Source organism: Pseudorca crassidens, chromosome 14 (assembly GCF_039906515.1).
Source record: "Pseudorca crassidens isolate mPseCra1 chromosome 14, mPseCra1.hap1, whole genome shotgun sequence".
Lineage (NCBI taxonomy): Eukaryota > Metazoa > Chordata > Mammalia > Artiodactyla > Delphinidae > Pseudorca > Pseudorca crassidens.
In genome coordinates, this window is record NC_090309.1 from 69,779,599 (window position 1) to 69,792,111 (window position 12,513).

At 35.7% G+C, this 12,513-nt stretch overlaps 1 protein-coding gene across 2 annotated transcripts in view; it reads right to left on the reverse strand.

The window, feature by feature from the left end:
• PPP1CB (protein phosphatase 1 catalytic subunit beta) overlaps positions 1–12,513 on the reverse strand; it is a 37,629-nt gene that overhangs the window by 9,890 nt on the left and 15,226 nt on the right. For both annotated transcript variants that reach the window (XM_067703359.1, XM_067703360.1), the window contains exons 3-6: positions 9,007–9,138; positions 6,448–6,678; positions 4,474–4,578; positions 2,292–2,363 (exon numbers count right to left, since the gene is read on the reverse strand). In XM_067703359.1, the coding sequence (XP_067559460.1) occupies positions 2,292–2,363; positions 4,474–4,578; positions 6,448–6,678; positions 9,007–9,138 (540 nt within the window). The remainder of the gene's footprint in view (positions 1–2,291; positions 2,364–4,473; positions 4,579–6,447; positions 6,679–9,006; positions 9,139–12,513) is intronic.

Genomic DNA, 12,513 nt, shown 5'->3' on the forward strand with positions numbered 1-12,513 from the left:
TACAAAAACATCGTGTCACTCAAGTAAGTTATGAGACAACTTACTGCAATATGCAGTATGTTGGTGGCTTACTGATAATAGAGGACCTATACAACTGTTTATAACGGTTGCTTTATAGTCATGAGTAGCATTCTGAGTGGTATCATTACACTTGCAGTATACTTTAGTACACTGAGTAAAACAGTACAATCACACTTGAAAACAAGCAACCAGATGCATGTTATTAACAATCCAATTTAGAGGTTTAGCCATGATTTACTCAGGCACTGGTTCACAAATATTTTTTAATGCTTACTTTTCTATAGTCTTTGGATCTTAAGAGTGGGAAATGAAGTTAGTACCATCCAGCCCAACCCTATTTGATGAATAATCAATTCTCCTTTACAAAATTACCAATAAATAATTCTCTTATCAGTAAGCTAAAAGACCTTTCCCCTCCATATATATATAATGTTCCTAATGTATAATAGGATTTCTAGACCCTATGGCGCTCTAGGCGATCCTCATTTTAGATATTAGTTTGTTGAGAACTGATGAATACAATAGGTATACGGTGGGTCTGACTACACAGATAACGGGACAATTAATTCAATAATGTAAGTTTTTTTTTAAAGCCTGGTAGAAACTGAGCGAAAGGGCAATTTTGCTTTTGTTAATGCTTTTAATAGTATGACAGTGTGACATAAAAAAATACTTTTGGTCTTTGTTCCCATTCCTGGCACAAAGCTAAAACCCTTGGAATTTCCTGATAGAAGTGTCTTGTTGTTCATAAGGAGCCTCCTTTTCATCACACCTGAGTTTAGGCTAATGAGGGGACCTAGGTGGATTGGGAGGGACCCAGAAACTTCACCATGGGACCCAGTCAGCACAAAGACCAAACACATGGTTAGAGAGTTAGAACTTTCAGCCCTCCCAGTCCGTACCCGCCACCTCTGGGGAGGGGTGAGAGTGGAGGGCTAGAAACGAAGTTCTATAAAAACCCTTGAACAACTAGATTTGGGTAGCTTCCAGGTTGGTGAACACGCTGATGCCAAAGGGTGTGGAAGCTGTTCAGCTACCAACACGGGGCTCTCCCCATACCTTTGCCCTGTGTATCTCTTCCATGTGGCTGTTCCTGAATTTGTATCCTTTATAATAAACTGGTACATGTCTAAGTAAAGCATCTGAGGAAGTGGTTGTGGGAACCTCTGAATTTGTAGTCTGCCAGGCAGAAGTGTGGTTCTCCTGGAGACCCCACTTGAGGCTGGCATCTGAAGTGGGAGCAGAATTGTGGAATGGAGCCCTTAACCTGTGGGGTCTGGGCTAACTTCAGGGGTTAGTGTCAGAATTGAAATGAACTGCCAGATACCCACATGGTTTTGGAGAATAGGCTGTGGTATGGAAAAACTGCACACACTGGTTGTCAGAAAATGTCACACAGAAAGGTACTGATGTTTTAAGCAAAAGTTGAACTGAGGAAACAACACACTAACTGCATTCAATTCACAGGTCTTCATGGTATTTTATGATATGAACACCGTAATCAGTACATATACCAGTACTCAAATATGAATAATTATCCTTCAAAAGCCAACAGAAAAGTCAGGGTAAGTGGCAACTGTACCTAACATTTATTTATAAAATTACATTAGGCTTATTTGTTAATCAACACAGCAATTTATCCTCAGTTGGAACTTATTTGCTTCTGTTTTATTTGCTTTACTGAAAATCTGAAAGTTATTCTCAATATCTGCATAGTCAATTTGCATATTTTTTTCACATAAATGTTCACAATTTTCATAACATTAACCACACATCTCTAGAGCCTTCTGTCTCACGAGCCTTAAGAGCTCTAAAACTTTGAAATATGGATGATACAGAAAATAACAGAAAACTACTAGATAAAGTAAAAGAAGGTAATTGTAACCTTGGTTAAGAAAGACTATTTTAATTTAAAAACTTTCGACTAATTTTTAACAACTGTTTGAAGAACATAACCAATGTTGATATGAATAAAGGAATTTAGAAAGACTGGAAGGTAAGGGGACTCAATAGCAGAACTTTTGTGAAAAGTAAGTTTGACAGAACCATATTATGGTTATATATAAAATTTAAAACTTCTGTACTTTGGAGTATTAGTGGAAAGCGATATATTTTGTATTATTCCAAGTAATCTGTAGTTAGTTTATTGACTATAAAAAAAGCTCTATTATTTATTACACAATACAATCCTACTTCCATTAAATATAATTAAGTTCAAATATGCCAACATTTTACATTAAATATTGATTAAACTTCTCTATATACTTAACCTGTATCAGGGACATCAGTGGGTCTCATAATTCTCCGAATCTGCTCCATGGATTGCAAGTCTGGTGACAGTCCTATAAATGAAAAGATGACTCATAGTACTGACATTGGAAAAATTTTCACTCAAATAAAAAGCATTTAATCAAAGTAGATTTACTATGTGAAATTAAAGATACTTCAAGTGTTCCTTTCAATGTTATCTTTAATATATTGGGTTATTAAATAGAATCCCACTTTGATACAACAGAACATTACCATTAGGTCTTCTCCATTTTTCCCTACCAGGGGAATAAAACTTTTCATTTCAAAAGATTTTTCAAGGGAAAAAAAATCCTACCACTCTTCTTTCTTTCCAATCATTCCCTGCTCTTCATAGGTACGCACTCAATTCCAATCCTTCCTACTAAGAAGTTTTGCCACTTCTTACCACTTAAACATGTTTACTTAAAGTGCTCACCATGTCCCATTAAGACCTTCCTACATCCCACTCCAACATGCTCAATTTCTTACATAAAAGCATAACTGTTGATCAGAAAGATAAACAAAAAGCACATGAATATACTTAGAAATCTTTTAAGTAACCTAGTATTTCTCTTTGGTAGACAATTCAAGTCTCACATTCCATATTCAATATTCATATTGCTACATTTCTATTCTTTTTTTTAAAAAAATTTTTATTGGAGTATACTTGATTTACAATGTTGTGTTAGTTTCAGGTGTAGAGCAAAGTGAATCTGTTATACATATATCTCTCTCTTTTTTTTTTTTTTTTTTGGTACGCGGGCCTCTCACTGTTGTGGCCTCTCCCGTTGCGGAGCACAGGCTCCGGACGCGCAGGCTCAGCGGCCATGGCTCACGGGCCTAACCGCTCCACGGCATGTGGGATCTTCCCGGACCGGGGCACGAACCCATGTCCCCTGCATCGGCAGGCTGACTCTCAACCACCGTGCCACCAGGGAAGCCCCAACTACATTTCTATTCTTAACTATACTAATGTGCAAGAGCTATAATTTCTTCCATGTTTAGTATCTACTGTAAAATGTTTCAATTAACATAGTAAATTATGTCCTATCAGAGAATAAACAATTATTACCTCAAGCGTAGATAAGTGCATCAATCTGTCTTTTAGCATTTTTCTACCTTAATTCTTCCTGCACACAGATGAAAAACTAATTTTCTTATAGTATTTTCATTAAACTATCTCCCTGTACAAAAACCCAATATGGCTATTAAACCATTCAAAAAACTCCTTTGCTCAGTGTTCAAACCTCCATAATCTGATCCCATCATTCCCCATATATATTTGACATTCTAGTTAGGCCAGTCCTCACACATTCCTTCAACTAGAAAGACTGTCTCAAGTCCTTTTCACCTCCAAAACCCATGCCTCCGTAAATGTTTGCCCAACAATTCTCTACCTTTCCTGACTTTTCACTATAATTACTGTCTCAACAAATACACATAATTAAATTCCTTTCATTACTCAATTATCTGTTTTGAAAATGTTTTATCAATAGGTTTTAAATGCCTCAAGATAGCCAGATCATACACTATCTATATATTTGCACGGCATCTAGCCAAGTGCTAGACACATGTTAGTTTTTCAAATGAACTTTCATATATTCAAGGTTATTTAACACGTCATACAGAATAATTTATCATAGTACTAAAAAATTATTTTTAGGACTAAAGCAGACATATTACATAAAACCTAGAACTCTTGGCATGTGAGAACATTAAACATTGAGTTTAATATTATATATATGTTATATTTATATATTTATTTATATAACATAAATATATTTAGTATTATATTTGGATTCTGATGAAAAGTATTTAATAAAGATGGGAAAATGGTCATGATCCTCTCATTTTTACTGATAGTAGAGGTATCCTTCTGTCAAAACTGAGGCAAAGGAAAGACATTTTTTCAAGCAAAACTCTGGTTTATCCTCATATGTGAAATTCTTTAAAGACAAGTACTAAATTTGCATTTTCATTATGTAAATAACCACAAATTTCTAGTTATTAAAAGACATTTTAGCCATGTTTCAAACAGTTTAATCACTTGAGTTTTCAAATAAGCACTGCTTTGTTTTTCCACAGCATCTCAATTATTATAGGCCTTTTCTAAATAATGGAAGAAAAAGAAGAAAAACCCATAAGGTGAATTTATTAGTCTACCTCCATGACAACAGAAGATCTTCTCATCCACAATGGCAGCTATAGGCAGACAGTTGAAACAATCAGTGAAGGTCTTCCACAATTTAATATTAAACCTTCGTTTGCCTATAAAAAGGACAAGGAATAGAATAAATCTAAAACTGTTCTCATTAGTTATCTAACAGCAACAGACTTATGAATGATTCCAATTTTATGTTTATTTAGCACTTGTTTTTTCTATAATGAGTGTGACTTGTATACTTTTAAAAAGGTAATAAGTATAATAAACATTCAGCACCTTCAGTAAAATTACAAAGACTACAAATATAGTGCCAGGTGTTTTATGAAACACTTTTGCCTTTTAAGGTCACTATAATATAGCAACTTTGAAACAATCTAATAGACTATTAGTTTAATTTTCCGTTCAAAATGTTAAATACCTAGCCAAGTAAGTAAGCAGAAATGAAAAGGGTGCCTCTGGAGACTGTCCGCTTTAACTCTAGTGCACTGGTAACACGGCATAAACTTACTGCCAAGAAAGGAGAATTTCCAGGTGCTTAACTGGCATTCACTTCTGAGTAAATTTTTACTTGGCACCATAGTAAGTATAAGTAGAGACACAAAGGCTATAATTTTCCTGGAGTCTAGCATAAAGAGCTACAACAAGCACAATCTCAAGTGCACGTTCACCTTTTTGGAGTTACTTGATTTTTCTGAATTTGGCAGTAAGTTGCAACAACTAACCCAACGGAGGGATAAAAAGACACAAAGCACTAATTTCCTATGCTTTTATGCCATAACCTGCCCCTCAATGAAAAAGTATAACTCAAAGTGTTTACAAGCTGCTCTCAACATCCATTTCATTTGATGTCACTTCTATCCTTGAGGATATTCAAGTCCATATTTTATCCTTTAATAATATACCTCTATTTCTAATGTAGCTTTAGAAAAGTGGTTGCAGCTTGATGTACTACAATCCACTTCCTGTCTACTGGTCTGATTTAAACAACTGAAACCGTTAACAGTACACGTTAGAAATAAAAATGCAATATGTAAAATCAAATACAAAATCACTCCCACTAGAATGTAAACTCCATAAGAATAGAGATCATCTCTCTTGAGCACTGCTGCATTCCCAGTATTTAGAATAGTACCTGGCATATAATACATCCTCAAACATTTGTCAAATAAACGATTACATGAATCAAGAAGATAGGGGTTCTAAAAGAACTCTACCATAATTAAGGATGGAAAAAAGCAAAAAGCGATTCTAATGGAGAATTCAGCATTAAAAAACAAAATTCAATTTGAAAATCATTGTTAATTGGTTCCAAATTTAATTAACCAAACATGTTCATTCACTCCCACACTCTAACAAAAGCAAAACACCAAAGTCAAATGTAGTAGGGTAATTCAGTAATTAACACTTGGAAACACTACCACACAACAGCGAATCAGTGATTTCTTACTGATGAAAAAGAGTACAACAAAATAAGGACATCCAGAGTATTCAATATCCTTATCTCTCTAGTTTTACAGGCACAGATTAAAATTCTAATAAACTTCAACTTTTAAATAATTTTACAGAACTTCTCAATATTCTTTGTGACACAGGGTCAATAAGAGTTTCTGTCATATCACAAGAAAGTTGAGAGTTAAAACCTTAATGGAGACTAGAAAACCACAGGCTACTGTCTATAGTGACCTCTGTTCCACTTGGATATTTTTACTATACAAACTAATTATAAGAGGGCCTTTCAGCTGAGTAAGCTGCAATTAACCTGAAACAACATGACCAAGGAGATCCCCAGGAACCAATTTAATTAATAACATGTTTCCCAGTTTTAGGTTCCTCTTTTATGTAAGGCTCTCTTCTTGGGCTTCTGTTTGATAGACCACATTTTTAAAAACTCTGAATTGAAGGAACTCTTTTGAAATGGAAAACTATTAAGGAATTTTTCCTTTAATAAGAAATAAGCTTTTATTTTTACTTACATTCATCATAGAATCCATAAATGCGATTGATGCTAGCACACTCATGGTTTCCTCTTAAGAGAAAGAAGTTCTCGGGATATTTGATTTTATAGGCCAACAGCAAACAAATGGTTTCCAAAGACTGCTTTCCTCTGTCCACATAATCTCCTAAGAAAAGATAGTTGGCTTCTGGGGGGAAACCTCCATATTCAAATAATCGCAGTAAATCTGTATACTGTCCATGAATATCTCCTAAAAATAGAAAAAAACAGTTTTAGAAAATTTATGGTTACTGTGGTACACAGACAGCTTCTATGAAATGATTCTCAATGTTTATACCCTTATGTAATCCTCTTCTCTTGAATGTGGGCCGTAGCTAGTGACTTACTTCTAACAAAGAGGATACAGCAAAAGTGAGATGGGCTTTCACTTCTGAGATAAAGTTACAAAAAATTGTAACTTCCCATCTTGCTTGCACTCTCTCTTGCCTTCTCTCTCATGCTGGATGATGAAGCCACCTAATGGAGAAGCACATCTGGTAAAGAACTAAAGGAGGCCTTTGGTCAACAACTCATTAGGAACTGAGGTCCTCAGTCCATTGGCCCATAAGGAACTGAATCCTTTCACAATTGAGCCCTGAGATGACTGCAGGCACAGATGACACCTTAACAGGCTGTGAGAGACTCAGACCCAAAGGACCCAGCTAAGCTGTGCCTGAATTCTTAACCCACAGAAACTATGAGATGATAAATTAATGTTGTTAAGCCACAAAGTTTTGGGATAATTTGTTATGCTAATACAGTTACACTATCTGGTAGTTTAACTTAGGTCCACTTTTTTATACCTAGTAGTGAGCAAACAGCAAAAACTTAGAAATATTTAGTATAAATAACTTCTACTACCTTCAAATTATTCCTGTATTAAAGCATTTGAGTATCTTGTTGAGAATATGACTCACTTTAATTTTAAGATGACATAATTTGCTTCATTTCCACAAAATTTCAACTACCACCTCTTACTTACAGGGGATACTCTAAGCTAATTAATTTATTCAACATTTACTTAATTAATATCTCTTAATTGCTACGCACTGTATAAAGGAACACCAAGTACATGACTTAATAAGCCACATAAGAGGAAAAAAGTATTTAAAGAGCACACTATGCATCTGCAGGTTACATGGTGTGAATGTGGATCACTAAAAAACATGCAGGGGAATGAAAAGGTCTGCATATAGCAAATAATCCTTGATTGAACAAAAGCTGGTGGTTAAGTTCATAAAAGCTAAGTGACAAATACTAACAGTTACTAGAAGAAAAACTGCACTATCAAACCAAAAGTCAGTGTAATACAGCATTTATACCACTTCCCACGTTATGTGAACTACAGAAAAATGCTTTCTGTGCCAACAGTTTTTCTAGCTTTAACAATGCAATCAAACTGGGACGAAGTGAGAGAGTGGCATGGACTTATATCTACTACCAAATGTAAAACAGATAGCTAGTGGGAAGCAGCCGCACAGCACAGAGAGATCAGCTCGGTGCTTTGTGACCAGCTACAGGGGTGGGATAGGAAGGGTGGGAGGCAGATGCAAGAGGGAGGAGATATGGGGATATACATATATGTATAACTGATTCACTTTGTTATAAAGCAGAAACTAACACACCATCGTAAAGCAATTATACTCCAATAAAGATGTTTAAAAAAAATGCAATCACTCAACTAATTTTTTTTTTTTTTTTTTTTTTTTGGCAGTACACAGGTCTCTCACTGCTGTGGCCTCTCCCGTTGCGGAGCACAGGCTCCAGATGCACAGGCTCAGCAGCCATGGCTCACGGGCCCAGCAACTCCGCGGCATGTGGGATCCTCCCGGACCGGGGCACGAACCCATGTCCCCTGCATCGGCAGGTGGACGCTCAACCACTGCGCCACCAGGGAAGCCCCAGGTTAACTTTAACTAAGGTTAAAGTTTTAGTTTTTGGCCAAAAGCCACTGTAAGATTTGAAAGATCAAATACAAATTGTATAAAGTTATATAATCTTCAAAATAAATTAAAATGATCACATCTAAGTTAGAAAACCATGGATATTGCCATACTGACCTCCGAAATTCTATACCTGTTTTTTCTAACCAGTGTACTGGCATGCCCTTTCTCCAGATCCTAGACAACAATGGATATCAATTTTTGACATTTTTTTTTCAATCTGATCAGAGTTCCAGATTTATTTTTAAATTGCATTTCACTGATTACTGGTGAGGCTGAGGATCTTATGTTTACTGGCCACTTGAATTTCTTCTACAATCTGCCTCCACCCCTTAAATTTTATCGTATTACCTTTTTCTTGTTTCTAAGAACGCTTTATATAGTGTGAACAGCAATCTCTTAATCTGTTGTATATACAGCAAACATGTTCTTCTTGTCTCTAACTTGTCATTTTATAAAAGTCTCAATTTCTATAATTTAATGTAATAAAACCTAGCAATCCTTTTTTTAACAAAAATTTTTAGGTGTTTCCTCAATCATCTTCAATGTAAATATAGGATTCAAGAGACTGTTTCCTACTTTACCCATTTACATACCACAAATTTTCAGTGGCGCTTCCAATTCCAAAAGAATAGGCTGGCTGAGAAAGATCTCCCGAGACTTGATACATAAGCCCCGAACTTCTGCTTCAGTCATCTGCACAATCTTTCCTGGACGACATCCTCGTACTGGTAAACAATAAACAAAATGGTTAGTTTTCTAAAATTTATCCATAAAATAATAATTCTTAAAAAGGAGTCATGCCCATATTTTGAAGATCAGAAGAGTCACGTAGGCAGCAAACTACCAGATATCCTGTTGTGTCCTATGGCTGACAGTAAGGCTGACAGTAAGGTTATTCCATGACCTCTGGCTCTTCTCTATCTCCACTGTTGTGGTTTCTGAGGCTCCTCAAAGCTGCTGCCATGGAAATGCGGTCTTCTTTGTTCTCCAATGGCCAACTTAAAGCCTCACAGCCCAAGTGACTAAGACTCATTAATTAATATGGTTCTCAGTAACTTCTGGGATGGAGTGGGGAGGAATGGTCCATGGGTAGTTCCTTATTTGCCCTACTGAACTCAACAATCATTTCCTCTCATCATTACCTTCTCCACTGGCTCTTTCTCTTTAGATACACTGCTAGCTCCCATTCTATCTCATTTTAAAAAGGAAACAGAGACTATACTTCTATATACTCCTATCATTTCCCATTTACAATTAAGTCCATGAATTTCTTGCTAAAAATTGCTGATTCCTTTGTCAGGCTGAGAGAGGCTTAAAAAAAAAAGTCGTCCCCCCCCCCGTCAAAGCCTATTTGTGTATATATTCCATAAGTATAGTAATATATAAGTAACAAGGAGGAAACAGAGCCAATGTTGAAATGTGTTTTAAGCAAATATGACAGTTAATAAGATCATCTCTGAAATTCAAAACAATTATCAGCAGAACTGCCCTTATTATAAGAACTAGCATAACTTCTACATTAGTACTAGTTCTCAAACATCAATTACCTACTTCCCATAAACATCTGAATTTTTTTAAGATGAAAAAAACACATCTAACTTTGTATCTTCCACTAAGTATCTAGAATACTAGCTTAGATTCAATGCTCTGCAATAGGAGTAATTCTTAATCTTGGTATGAAATTTTTAAAAATTAATTTATTTATTTGGCTGCATGGGGTCTCAGTTTATCAGTCAACTGATAAAAAGGAATAAATCAAGGCCGCCCGTTGAGCATCTTTTCACGTGCCCGTTGGTCATCTGTATATCGTCTTTGGAAAAATGTCTATTCAGGTCCTCTGCTCATATTTTAATTGGGTTTTTTTTTCATGTTAAGTTGTATGAGTTCACTTTTATCCATAAAGATATCCAACTGATTTAGCACCATTTATTGTAAAGATCATCCTTTCTCCACTGAATTGCACGGCTAACTTGGTAGAAAAATTAGGTGACCATACATGAATGGGTCTGTTTCTAAACACTCTACATAGTCCGTTAACCTGTTTATTTTTACATCAGTATTACGCTATTTTTTTTTTTTTTTTTTTAGTTGTGGCATGTGGGATCTAGTTTCCTGACTAGGGATCGAACCCAGGCCCCCTGCTTTGGGAGTGCGGAGTCTTAGCCACTGACCACCAGGGAAGTCCCAGTACTATGCTATCTTAATTACTATAGTTTTTAATAAAGTCTTGGTATCAGGTAATATAATCATTCTCATTTTGTTAAGATTTCCTGGGCTAATCTAGGTCCTTTTGCATTTTCAAATATGTTTTAAAACTGGCTTGTCCCTTTCAACCCTAACTTGTTTTAACTGGGAATGAATATGTAAGTCTAGGGAGAATTGATACCTTAACAATACCGAGTCTTCCAATCCACGAACATAATATTTCTCCTTTATTTAGGTTGTCATGTTTGTCTCAGCACTGTTTTACAGTTTTTAGTGTGGCAGTCCTGCAAATTTTTCATTAAATTGATGGGAGGTGAGGGGCGCTGATACTGTAAATGTGTTTTCTTATTTCATTTTCCAATTGTTTAATATTAGCATATAGAAATAATGGATTTTTGAAAACCGACTTTACTTCCTATTCTAACAGTTTATACATTCCTTTGTAGTTTCCAAATATATACAATCATGTCAGCTGTGAAAAGCCAGTTCTACCTCTTTTCCTATCTTTACATCTTTTATTTTCCTTCCTCACTGAATTGACTAGGACCTCCAGGACAATGTTGAATAGAAGTGGTGCTAATGGTCTTCCCTGTCTGGTTCCTGAACTTGGAGGGAAAAACATTCTATTATTTCACCATTAAGTATGATAGCTATAATTTTGTACATACTCGACTAGTTGCTAAGAACTTTTATCATGAAGAGTCTTTAAACTTTGTCAAATACACTATCTCATTGAGATAATCATAATTTCATCCCCTTTATTCTGTTAATACGACTTATACTGATTGTGCTGAACTTGGATTCCTAGAATAAGCCCCACCAAATCATGACATTATCTTTCTTGTATATTGCAAGATTCAATTTGCTAATATTTTGCCCAGGATTTTTGTGGCTATATTCCTGAGAGATAATGGCCAGTAATTTCCTTTCCTTGTTATTTATCAGATTTTGGTATTAAGGTTGTGCTAGCTTAAGAAATCAAGTTGGGAAGTGTTACCTTTTTTTTTATTTTCTGTATGAGACTTTATACAATTGGTAAAATTTCTTCTTTAAATGTTTAGGCCACCAGTGAAACCACCTGGGTCTGGAATTTTCTTTTTGAAAAGTATTCTAAGTACAAATTCATTTTCTTTAACAGATACTAGACTATTCGGGTTTTCTATTCCTTGTGTCAGTTTGCCAAGGTTAGTTTTTCATCTAAATTATCAAATTTATTAGCATTAAGTTATTTAGAATCTTATTATGCTTAAAATACATATATTTAAAACTTTTCTCTGAACCATCTGAGAATAGACTGCATACATCATGCTCTTTTACCCCTTAATACATCAGTATTATTCCCTGATAGTATCTCTTACACAGCCACAATACAAGTTATCAGATTCAGGGAACTTAATATTTATACAAATCTTTAATCTGAAGAATGTACTAAAGGGACTTCCCTGGTTGCGCAAATCTGCCTGCCAATGGAGGGGACACGAGTTCAAGCCCTGGTCTGGAAAGATCCCACATGCTGCAGAGCAACTAAGCCCTTGCGCCACAACTACTGAGCGTGCGGTCTAGAGCCTGATAGCCAGAACTACTGAGCCCACGTGCTGCAACTACTGAAGCCCATGCACCTAGAGCCTGTGCTCCGCAGCAAGAGAAGCCACCGCAATGAAGCCAGGCAATGAGAAGCATGTGCACTGCAACGAAGACCCAACGCAGCCAAAAATAAATAAATATATAAAAAAGTTAAAAAAGTTGAAAAAAAATAAAGAATGTACTACAATTTTAGTAACTGTCTCCATCATGTCTTTTACAGCATATTCCTCCCCAGTACAGAATTCAATCCAGGATTACATTATTGCATTATTTGTTCAATCTTTTTAGTCTCCTTTAATAGTGGTATCTCC